Raw genomic sequence first — 12402 nt, forward strand, 5'->3', positions numbered from 1 at the left:
GTTAAGACTGTGGAAGGTTAGTTAAAGTTATTATGAAGTTATTATTTCAAATTCGGCAAACTATATAAGCAGTTTTGCAGTATTATTTCACATTTTGACATGGTCATAATTTAACACGGTCACAGAGTAAACATTTTTGTATTCGTTCACCAGCGTAGGTGGATGCATTCGCAATGGTTACGATCTGCGCCGCTTGCTTCTGATGAAATACAAATGCACTTCATGGGTTTAGATTTTTTAGTGCATAGCCTAGTCTACCCATTCACTGTTATTTGTAGCATAAGCTAATGGAAGGAGAGGTGTAAACATACATAGAGGTAGACTATGCTGTGTAGCCTACTAGTATTTAGGACTCAAGATATGGACGCAACTGTTTTATTCATTGTAGACGGATTTCCATAAACACAATATGCATAGGTCACATTGTTGTTCTCTTCCCATTTTCCAGACGGTTGTGGTCAACCCCTTACGTCAGTATTGATAACTTTGCCAAACCAAAATCAAGTGCAATTGTCCAGTTTAATATCCGGGACTGCACAAATGGATGGATATTATTATTATTTTTATGTAGAAAAGAGCACTCGGGGTCCACCGGGATATCACTGCTTTTTAACAAACATATTTGTGTTAGTTCAGTGGACGTTCATGTGTTCATTATTATTTTTGTTCAAGTAGAACGAGTAGCCTTATCGTAAACGTTGTTAGCGAGGGAAATCCAGCCCACATATTTATTGCAGCCGCTGAAAAAAATCTCTTCAATATCCCCAAGATGGCCGCCGATGTGGGATCGATGTTTCAATATTGGAAGAAATTTAATCTACGGCGGCTTCAGGTTAGTGTTATCCTTTACCCTTCTGGTTATATTTGTTCATATAACATTATGTACTTAAAAATTATGTGAAATGTGTAAACTGTGGACGAATGGAGAAAGAAATCGGCGGCGTTGCATTGATAGTTATTAGAAATTGATCCTCTTCTGCCTTTGTTCAGTTCAATCATTGATCAGCGATGGAGCACCGACCATAGAGTAGCACAGGCGCACTGTATAGCCTTCGCTCTGCGTTCACCGCTGGGATCAACATCACCGATTTAATCCTTATATTTTTTTATACGATTCTTTCTTTATAGTGCTCATCGTGGTGTAGATAGAGAACGGAAACTTTTTATGCCCTCATGAATTTAGCTCCGAGGACGTAACTTTTTACCAGCTTAATGTTTTATTCTATGAGTACATGATGGTCGTGCATTCTACTGCTTCTCTTTAGCGACATTTGGTTCTACTTTATTTTTTATGTATGATAAAAACATGTTGTCTCTCGTTTTTTATATAAATCAACTTTGTTTGCACAATTAGATTGATTAAAGTTTTTTTCTGTTCATCTGCTAAATAATCTTGATCGCTTATTCCAGCAATATAAACCAGGCTAATTGATTGTCTGTTTGTTATTTCTCTTTTAGACTATAGCCCAATCAGAAAACTAGAAGATAGGCTTAGTCTACCTATGATGTTATCATGTAGGCTATTTAGGCTATTGGTCATTCCGGTGGTGCGCGTTGTAACATGCGTGTAAAATGATTATAGTGTGTAGACTATAGATGCAGGCCAAATGCAAAACGTGTTCAATGATCAATAGTCAGACATCTGAATGATGTTTTTACAAAATAGACAGCCCATATTTTGACTTGGTTATCACAAAGTTGTCAATGATCCAGTCGGTTTTACAAACTTGTCTAGTAAATTGACAAATAGTTTCACAATATATTGCTGACTTCCTATGTAGCATATGTTATAGCATTTATAATTAACCAGTTTAAATAACATTTCGGTTACACTTGACATCACTAAAAAGCTACAGTGTTGATGATATAATTCGCCTATCTGTGCGTCTCAGTACGAAATAAGGTTTTCTGTTTTCAGCCCGGTTCCCTTATCTCAAGCCGCATTGTGAGCACTAGGCTATTCGGGCAAGGACTGTGTAATTGTATTCCCGGCTAATGTTTGTAAATCAGGCTCGGCCAGCGCAAGGGCACTGTCTGCCGTATGATTGATGTTCTGTAACATGAGAAATGACAGGAGCATGGCAAGTCAGGTCCTGCGGAAAAGCCTACGGAGAAGAAATCAGAGCTGATTGTTATTCTGCCCCCCAATCGCTAGACTACTCATGTAGTCGGGGATCCAAAGGGCGAGTTGAGCTGTGTTGTGTTACGTAGGGGTTCATTCACATCTTGCCTGTTAGCCTACAAAATAGCATGCTTTAACATCATTCGTTTGCTGCAACCCTGTATTAGTGGCCAATGTTAGAATCAAATATCCAATGTAAGGACCGCTTTTCAGGTTTCAGCAGACTAATTAAATGAGAAAATTCAATTTTTCCTACCTGAACGAGGTCTGAAAGCTTTTGTGCTAAGATTAGCTCAAAATAAAGTATTTCCAACCAAAAAGATCCAGATATCTATGACAACGTTGAGGAAGGCCACTGATCTTCTGTGTAACATAGTAATTCTAACTTATGTTATTTTTTACTACTACTTTGATATTGATTAGTGCATTGTTGGGTTTAGAGCTGTCAAGAAAGGAATTTCACTGTACTTGTGCACATTACCTTAACTTGAAAACGTAATGTTTATAATGCAAGGTTGAAAAGAAGAACATGTCTAACATGTCGTTTCTGAATAATATTATTCAATAGAAACATCTTGAACATCTCAATGTTGATGTCAGTCATGTTGGAGTTTCTGTAGTGAAGAAAACACTTTAGAATCTATAGAAATAGCTATAAAACATATATATACTGCACCTCAATATTAGGAAGGTGTTCTTAATGTTTTGTATACTCAGTATATATATACATTAGACAAAACATTAAGAACTCAGTATATATATATAAATATATATATATATATATATATATACACTGATAATAAAAAACATTAAGAACACCTTCCTAATATTGAGTTGCAGTCACATTTATCAAGTGACATCAATAAGGGATCATATTTTTCACCTGGATTCACCTGGTCAGTCTATGTCATGGAAGGAGGTGGTGTCCTTCTACACTCAGTGTATATTGTAGCTCTATACCTACAGTCATTTATGAATTATTCTATTAATCAACTGTCACTGACAGAAATTATTCACCATAACATTTAGGCTGCAATTTATGTCTGTCCAGGGTCAAAATCATCTTATATTTTGTGCATTGCTAGTTTGATGACATGTTTTTCCATAATTGTCAAGGTCGTATTTGCATATTGACCATTTGAAATTCAATTCATGTTATAAAGGATACTAGTGGCAATCTATATCTGGAGATCACCACCAGCAAATGGTAATAATATGCTTATAAACTAAGTGAGACATAATTGAAGCTCAGGGGAGATCTTTTAGTTTATTCTTGCTCTTTGGTATACCGATGCCATAGGATAAAAACATGTCACATGGCATGTTACATTATCAGAGTACCTTCCATTATCGCTTCATTTCAATTCACCATCCTGGTGTCTATTTTAAAGAACATTGCTATGAATCATCTATTCCAGATCAAAGTGTGACATGCCCCTCTGATCACAGACAGATTTTTAATCCATCACCCTTTTAGTGCTATTATCAATACCAACAAACAGGATTGTGAAATATACCATGTCTATGAACTAGATTTCTGTGGTAGAATAGTCTGAGATGAATGATTCATCCACAGCTTTGTAAAAACAGGGCAGGGAAAGTGAGAGCATGGAAGTGGAGTGACCTTGGTTCTCGCTGGCCGCAGGTCACATGGCCATTGCCGCGGTAATCATTCACACCAGCCAGATGGCATTTCTGTTGGCGACCATGGAAAAGGACGGGTCAGGAGCTGTCCTGCCAGCTCCTGCCAGGCCCAAGCCAATTCTCAGCCAATAGGGAGAAAGCCCAGGAGATCATTCAGCCAGTAGGGAGCATTCTCAGACCCAAGGTAAGGTCTGACTACAAGAGGACACAGTTTATGAGAAGGTATTACATTGTAATAACATTGTGTATTGTATTCATATATAAAGTCACACATTAGCTCTCCAAAATATGTATTTCTTTAAAGTAATCAACTATCAATCAGGTACATTTAGAAGTGTAATGCCATGTGGTTTTTCAACATTTCAATCAAGTGTATCCAAATGTACTCACTAACTTTAGTTTAATATCCTTACTGTGGTTCCAGTTTATATTCAATTCATTTGAGGATCCCTCTGTTGTCTTAAAGTGATGTAATTCTGTGTTCATTTTAAACGGTTTATTAGCAATATGCTTTTTTGATGTCATTTCCCAGCCCCATGCATCTCCATTCTCTTCTCTCCATCATTCTCTGAGGGATTGAGTCGAGATCAGGAACAAAAGGCTGTGATTGTTCTACATTTAGCATGACTCAGGCACTCTCGTGTCAGCTCTAATCCACAGACAGAGACAACACTATTGCCAAACAGTGAAATTGCTTTGCATCCTGTGAGCCTGGCTGCTTTCTCTGTACGCCGTTTGCTAGCAGCTCCCGCCCCCCTAAACCCTGCAATCTGAAATTGGCTGTGAAAACAGCTCTCTGTTTCCCTTTCATTCATGCTTTAATACTTTTGTTTTTGTAACATTAGGCGCTACCATAATCTAATCATTTTCCGGAAATGCCAGGTCTAGGGCACTATAGGGTTGAAAGGAGGGTTAGGATTTGTGTCCTGAGAAAACTGTGTCCAATGAGTGATCTATAAAGGAGGAGAGGGGGGAATAGCTCCTGAGGCATCCATTGATAGCCTCAACAACAAACAGCATGGGCAACCCAGGGAGGCAGCATGGGTGGAGACAGAGCCCCAGGGTATGCAATGAGAAAATGCACACAAAGACAGACACACTCTTGCACACACATACACGCACACCTGTGCACTTTTTTCTATATATATATTTTATTTAACCAGGCAAGTCGGTTACAATGACGGCCTACCTCGGTCAAACCCTAACCCGGACGATGCTGGGCCAATTGTACGCCGCTCTATGGTACTCCCAATCACGGCCGGCTGTGATACAGCCTGGAATCGAACTAAGGTCTGTAGTGACGCCTCTAGCACTGAGAAAGCAGTGCTTTAACCGCTGCGCCACTCGGGAGCCCCACTTACCTCCTCCATCGGGTACATACTCATCACGTAAGGACAGCCATACTCGTGCACGCAAGGTAATGCAGATGTGCAGTTATTTATTGACTCACTCCCACATACAAACACATGCAGAGTCAGAGATGGATGCTAAGCTTTGAAGCCGACCTCAAATGCTAAACCAAATGTTACTAGAGTAAGGGGAAGATATGCAAAGCATCCCTTTGGAGCTGTCACGGCAATCTCTTCTTTGACTGGCCTCTCTCAAAAGGCCTCAGTGGATCAGGCATCATTTTAAAAAGCAGTGGGACATAAGCTGCAGCATCACCACCACAGGTCTGCGTTGCGTCCCGTACCCTGCTAGATAAACATGCTTCCAACATGCTTTCACTCCTCCTCCTCATTGGGAGATATCAGAAGGTTCATGTCTGTCATGGTCTCGTTTACCATAAGCCCCTCTCTTATTCTTTGACAGCGAATACAAAGCAAATAATAATATAGACAGCTTTTACAGGACTAGCTGGGGTAAATTGAGTTGTGAAATCCAGGAGCCATAACCCGGGTACATAAAATGCAGGCAACATGAGAGAGAGAGATGTGAAACTGACTTCAGCATTAAGCTGTTTAACCTCTATGTAGCGTTAGTGGTAGAGACTTCAAAGCAGATGCTTCAGCATTTGGAGTGGAATGACAAATGGGTTTAGAGACAGCCACGGTGAGCATTCCCACAGAAAGAGTAGACCTGTCATTATTGTCAGCTTAATCACGTTGACCTTCCTTCAAGCAGATCTCCATAGCCGCCATCCACAGCCATTTTGCCTCAGTCATCTCCCTGTTTGCAGAATAAGTACACTCGGTTTGTTATGGGTGTGCGTGAGGATGTCTTTGTAATGATGATAAGTTCATGCTTTCACTACACTCGGAAGGAGGCTTTCTTTTTTCAATGGTGTGAGACCATTTCTAACAAGGATCTACATTCGGATGTTATTAACATTAAGAATCATAGATTCGTTTCTGATCATCTGTTCGTGACCCTTGGGATTCTCTTCCGGTGTCCCACCCTCTGCTTTAGCATTCAGACCTACCTAAAAGCCCTATCCTATGCAAAGCCTGCACCCCAATCTTTCAGCAGTAATCCCCATTTGGTAGTTGACAGTGCTTTCTCGCAAAGGTCATGATCTATTTCATGTTCCTGTTTATTTTTATTCCGCTGCTTCTAGACTGAAGCAATTTCATTGCAGGAGTAAATAACCAGGTTTAACAAAACTTCAGGGACACATTACTCTGCAGGAGGCATGCTCTTCTTCCTTAGCACTGCGTCAGGCAAGCGGGCGAGGGGAGACGGAGGATTCAGGGGAGAGGTAATGGCTCATCGGTATGGGTATAAATCTGTGTCCTCTCTCCCTGCTGACAGCCAGTCCCCTGCCCAGCGAGTCCATATTGAGCGGTGTCTCTACAGTGGCCCCTCTTTATTTGTTTTGACTGTGACGGCATTGCAGACGTATTGAACACCAAGCCTTTCTTTTTCATTTTACCGAGCTTCTATTGAATCCCCTCAATTCTCCTCCGTTCTCTCTCTCGTTCTCTCTCGTCCCTATTCCACCCTTCCCCTGCTGTATTTGGCAGGGCTTCAGTGGCTTTAATTCATTCCCTCTATTGTCCATTTTGTCCTTCAGGGATAAAACAAGAAGGAACCCTGGTTTTTGTGTGAGAGCTGGGCTTTGTATGGTGTATGATGTGTGCTGGTGATGCTGGCGGGCCTGTTCTGTTGTGCAGCAGAGGTGAGCGTAGTGTGAAGGGTGCTCCTGGGCCCCTAAGCTCATGAGATCAATGCTTCCCTGCTCTTCTCAAGGGTCTCTATGGGGATCCCGGGGCTCTTATTATGTGTCTTTGCTCAAAGTGTTTACTGGAGAGGAGGGATACGGTGGGCTCTGTGTTGTACATCTTTCTAGGGCCCATTTGTCCTCATTTCAACAGGAGAGGGAAGACCTGAGAAAAGATGGTCCCTCTCTTTCAATGGTTCTTTTGAGAATCCAAACTGTGTTTGTTATCGCTAAGCAGATGTCCTCCATTTTATAGAAATAATACAAAAGGTGGGTTACAGCAAAAACAGATGGATCAGGCTTGTTATGTTAGCCAGTCCTGTCTTTGTGCAGCTGCTACCCCCGCTCCAGTTAATTACTATCTTATTCATCTCCAACAATGGGAGCAGGATGGAATAAATCTGAGAAGAGTTCTGCTTTTTTACTACGAAAGGTGCAGACTGGGACCGTGAAGCGAGCGAGTGGCTTTAAGAGGAACAGTTTATCATTTTTAATGGAGAGGAACAGGAAGTGTAGACGTGAAGCGCTGCTCTATGATTAATACACCGCCTCACTCGAGAAAAAAGAGAGGCCAAGTCTATCTCTCCATCCAGGCTACTGTTTCCCTGACGCCACTACTGCTCTTGTCGTATCTCTTCTTTGGTGATTTCTGCTTTTTATAAAGTCATGAGGAAAATGCATTTGTCTTGTCGCTGAACTTCCATCTAAGTAACAGTTTACATGGGAGGAGATATCTTTCTGCTACTCGCCGTACAAATGTAGACTAAACAATAGGGTCTTTCATTCATTCATTCATTCATTGGGTCCTTGATTGATGTCTTGCTCTGTCTATGATCATTGATGGGTTTCAAGATGTATGCGCTTTAGTGGATAAATGGAGACTCAACTTAGACTGATTGCCCCCACACATTTGGCTCCTTTACCTTTTTCTAATGGATTGTTTTTGGCCTAAGTAGTTGAACAACAGACTGCAAATGTACATGAAAAAAAGTGAATGTGTTTCATAAGGATTTATTTATAGTGTGTTTCCTTAATGATCTGACTGATGAAGTCACTATGTCCTGAGGGATAAAAGAGAGCAATGTCCCAGAGATCAGTTCTGCCCCCACATAGCCATGCTCCCCGCTCCCCATTCCACACGCCTTCGTTTCCATGCAACCACTTCTTTTGGAATCGCAACTGATGTCGTTCTTCTGTTGTCACTTTCTAATTTATTTTGGTGGCGGAGGACGTTGGGGGTATTGATTGTGTGTTGCGACTGTGTTAGCAGCTCTGCGCGTGTGTAAAGTAGGCCCTAAGGCAGTCTCTCTTTCTGCTGGTTTCAAGGTGGCTCCTGAACTCTCTAATCGGAATTAAATATGCAATCTTTCATGGCAACAGGGTCACTGTTTTTGCATTATAATGTGGTCACAGACCACCCCCCCCCAGTTAAAACAAAGGGACTGTTCAGGCATTTTGAATCGTAATTAAAAGTAACATAAAGGAGAAGAAGAACAAAGAGCAGAATTGAATCGCTCCTTTTCAATTTCCCATGTTAGTCTCTTACTGCATTCCCCTATAGTTTTTCCTCTTTTTCCAGATTCATTTTTATATATTATCTCTCTCTTGCTCGCTCCCTCTCTCCCTCTCTCTCCCTCTCTCGCTCCCTCTCTCGCTCTCTCACTCCCTCTCTCTCTCTGGCTCTCTCACTCTCTTTCTCTTTTGCTCCCTCCCTCTCTTGCTCCCTCCCTCTCTCCCTGTCTCACTCCCTCCCTCCCTCTTTCTCTCGCTCCCTCCTTCTCTCCCTCTCTCGCTCCCTCCCTCCCTCCCTCCCTCTTTCTCTCGCTCCCTCCCTCCCCCTCCCTCTTTCTCTCGCTCCCCCTCCCTCCCTCCCTCCCTCCCTCCCTCCCTCCCTCCCTCCCTCCCTCCCTCCCTCCCTCCCTCCCTCCCTCCCTCCCTCCCTCCCTCCCTCCCTCCCTCTCCCTCACTCTCGCTCTTGCTCCCTCCCTCTCGCTTTTGCTCCCTCTCTCGCTCCCTCTCTGGCTCACTCTCTCGCTCGCTCACTCCCTCTCTCGCTCTCGCTCTCGCTCTCGCTCTCGCTCTCTCTCACTCCCTCTCTCACTCTCTCACTCGCTCTCTCTCCCTCTCACCCTCTCTCTCTCTCTCTCTCTCTCTCTCTCTCTCTCTCTCTCTCTCTCTCTCTCTCTCTCTCTCTCTCTCTCTCTCTCTCTCTCTCTCTCTCTCTCTCTCTCTCTCTCTCTCTCTCTCTCTCTCTCTCTCCCTCTCCTCTGCGGTTTTCCCCAGACAGGTTCTACAGTGTTTTAGAGGGGATGGATTTAATTGCTCTGTGGGGATTGGTTGGCTGTACCGGGCTCGGCTGTTTAATTAGTGTACCCTGCCGGGATTGGTTTAATGCTTCATGATCTTGAAATTGTCTGATTGTTCAGCCCTCAGGGGACTCTCTCTGCCTACGTAGGCCAGCAGGTTTAGCTAAACGTTGCTCCAGGCTTCTGCAGGATGGGGCTGGAGGAAGAAAACCCTGAAGAGAAGAGCAGGAATAGGGAGGTTTAAACCTAAGGGCCATGGCCTTTATTATGACACCAGTGGACCTATTGCTGAACAGGGCAGCATTTAAGGCGCATCCCTTACCCTAGGTGCTCTCTCTCCTCACATTAAGAGTTGTAGCTTTAGGCAGGATGACCGTCTTTGCACAGAGGATGAGTTCATGTTGCTCTCAAATTGCATGTGTGTGCAAAATATGAAGCCCATTTTTGGAGTGACTGAGGAATTCTGTGGTGGATGAATGTTATATATATATATATATATATATATATATATATATATATAGCACATGCTTATTATCCATAGCCATACTACACACAAGACAACTGTGATTTACACCACATATTAGTCGCTCTGGATAAGAGCGTCTGCTAAATGACTTAAATGTAAATGTAATATTTACAACTATTTTGCAATGCTTGTGTATAAAATGTGTGTTTAGGACACATTTGACATTGGTTGTTGTATTTTGTCTATTACTGTTTTCCCAGTGTTTTGAATGTTGATCGTGCGTCTCCCCCACCTTTCTCTTTGTTGTGACATCGCCATCAGGAGAGCCCACGTGGATCTGTTGAGCTATGTGTAGAGTCACTGACGGAAAGAGATGTGGAAATTGCATTTGTGTAAATGGGAGAGATGTGTGTCCTGTATAGCCTGGGGTGCCCTTGGTTGGGTTCAATCATGGCAGGGATGTTGACCTCAACAGTAAATGTTCTTGGCATCAGATGCAGGGTAAGCAGAGAGCGCATGCAGTGGCAGAGACTGGGCGTAAATAGGCCTATATCTATTGAAGGCTGAAGTCATTCCGCTTCATCACTCTCTCTCTCTCTCTCTCTCTCTCTCTCTCTCTCTCTCTCTCTCTCTCTCTCTCTCTCTCTCTCTCTCTCTCTCTCTCTCTCTCTCTCTCTCTCTCTCTCTCTCTCTCTCTCTCTCTCTCTCTCTCTCTCTCTCTCTCTCTCTCTCTCTCTCTCTCTCTCTCTCTCTCTCTCTCTCTCTCTCTCTCTCTCTCTCTCTCTCTCTCTCTCTCTCTCTCTCTCTCTCTCTCTCTCTCTCTCTCTCTCTCTCTCTCTCTCTCTCTCTCTCTCTCTCTCTCTCTCTCTCTCTCTCTCTCTCTCTCTTTCTCTCTCTTTCTCTCAAAGAACTCAACCTTGAATCTCTTTTGGATGATATTAGAAATATGCCGCTCAACACCAGCCTGGACTTTATTGTCTATTTGTCCTCTCAATTGACAATGGCTTGATGCTTGAGTACACGATACCTTTCATCTGGGAGCAGTCCGTTTGGGAATATGAACTCACTCCCCTCTCTGCCGTTGCTACTTTGACTTGATATGTGCTTTGCTGTTGTTGATCGGCTAATCTCAGGAATACACGGGGGGGGGGGGGTTGTAGTCTCCACTGGCTGTTTCTCCTGTAGTTGCTCATCCCTTAGAGAGGGAGAGGGCGGGATGCACTGGAACACGGTTGCCAAAAGTGTACCCCACCCTTGTGCCTCACCCTCTCGCCCTGATTACTGAATGACTCTCTGCCGCGGTGAGGGTGCCACTCTAGCTGTTTTAATTGTCTGCGTGATGATAAGGGGGTAAGTGTATGGAGTCAGTAATCAAGGGGGTTGCCCAGGCGAGCTTTTGAATTCCTCCTAGTGAACATCATTTGAAGAGTTATCCTCTAATTTGATTTATTCAGTTATGTTTGATATGAAGTGAACTCTCTCTACAGCTGAGTGATTTTTGTTTAGATAGCGTGTGGCGGTAGACGGCACCATTAAAACATATTGCAAATACCAATAGAAATCATTATCAGCCGGTCATTGTTTCGTTCGGCTTATGTGTTGGCTGAAATATGAAAGGGAGGATGCACCCAGTGTAACCATGAGTGGATCCATGGCAACAGTCAATAACACCAGCTTATTATAAATGCCCCCAAAGAGTTAATGTTCTGGCACCGGTTTTCCTTTAGAGATAAAAGTATTAGTGGACCTTGGCCTCACTGCCCATAGCCTTTTGGGCAGGGTGTGAACCTGGCGTCCGTCTAGACGTGCAGCATCATTAACCCGCTGTGACCTCAGCCACTGATGAATTCGCTCTCACATCCCCTGCAGCCCTGTGCTATGGCCCCTCCTCCCCTCCTCCCTCCACGGGTGACTCCGCTGGGACCCAGGGCTCCTCTGGACTGGCCATTAGAGCCACTACCCTCCTCTGCCACGCATAAATAGACGTGGTGGCCGTAGCCTCTACTAGACTGCTGAATAATTCAGGGCGTCTGGGCCGTGTCTGGTCCCAGGGCGCTAAGGGACGTGTGCTGCTGGGGTGCAGGGTGCAGAGGGCTGTGTGGAGGTGCAGGGGCTAATGACAGGTCTGCCTCTATGTCAGCTGCTGACCCCCCCCCCCCCCCACCCCCCCCACCCCCCACCCCACCACTACGCCAACTCCACCCTATGAAAGAATCCTGTTCAGTTGATTAGATTTTTTAGAAATGGATCAATTTTTAATCAGCTTAGCATCTGACTACGGTCAATACCATTGTTGCTGGGAAGACAGTTGCCGGACAGCCATCTTTATTTACATGGATGTTTTATTTTATTTTACTGTATGCAGATCCAGAGACAGAAAAGGCTAAGTCAGGCCGTGCACCACTGCAGCAAATCTACCTCTCTCCAGTTTTCCATATTGAAGGTGTAGTAGGGTGTCTATTTCTGTAGGAAAACACAGTAGTGGACAATCATTATTATATGTGTGTGTCCAATAGAGAGGTCTTTATCATATCTGCCTTGGCTTCTCTCACCCATTTGCATGTGCATAAACATTGAGTAGGACTGAGGAGCCAGCGAACTAGCTGTAATACTGCCATCAAATTTTCATAGAGCCATGGGGAGACTCTTAACATGTTAAATAACGAGGCCCATAAACCCAATGTTCAATGCCCACTCCACAACT

General features: G+C 43.6%; 1 protein-coding gene across 1 annotated transcript in view; it reads left to right on the forward strand.

Moving 5' to 3' along the window:
• The first annotated feature begins 588 nt into the window (after window positions 1-588).
• Window positions 589-12402, forward strand: part of LOC124036191 (homeobox protein cut-like 2) — a 126571-nt gene continuing 114757 nt past the window's right edge. Inside the window, 1 exon segment of the mRNA XM_046350435.1 lies at window positions 589-832. Coding sequence (XP_046206391.1) covers window positions 770-832 — 63 coding nt within the window. The 5' untranslated portion in view covers window positions 589-769.

The sequence above is a fragment of the Oncorhynchus gorbuscha genome, linkage group LG05 (assembly GCF_021184085.1).
Source record: "Oncorhynchus gorbuscha isolate QuinsamMale2020 ecotype Even-year linkage group LG05, OgorEven_v1.0, whole genome shotgun sequence".
Taxonomy (NCBI): Eukaryota; Metazoa; Chordata; class Actinopteri; order Salmoniformes; family Salmonidae; genus Oncorhynchus; species Oncorhynchus gorbuscha.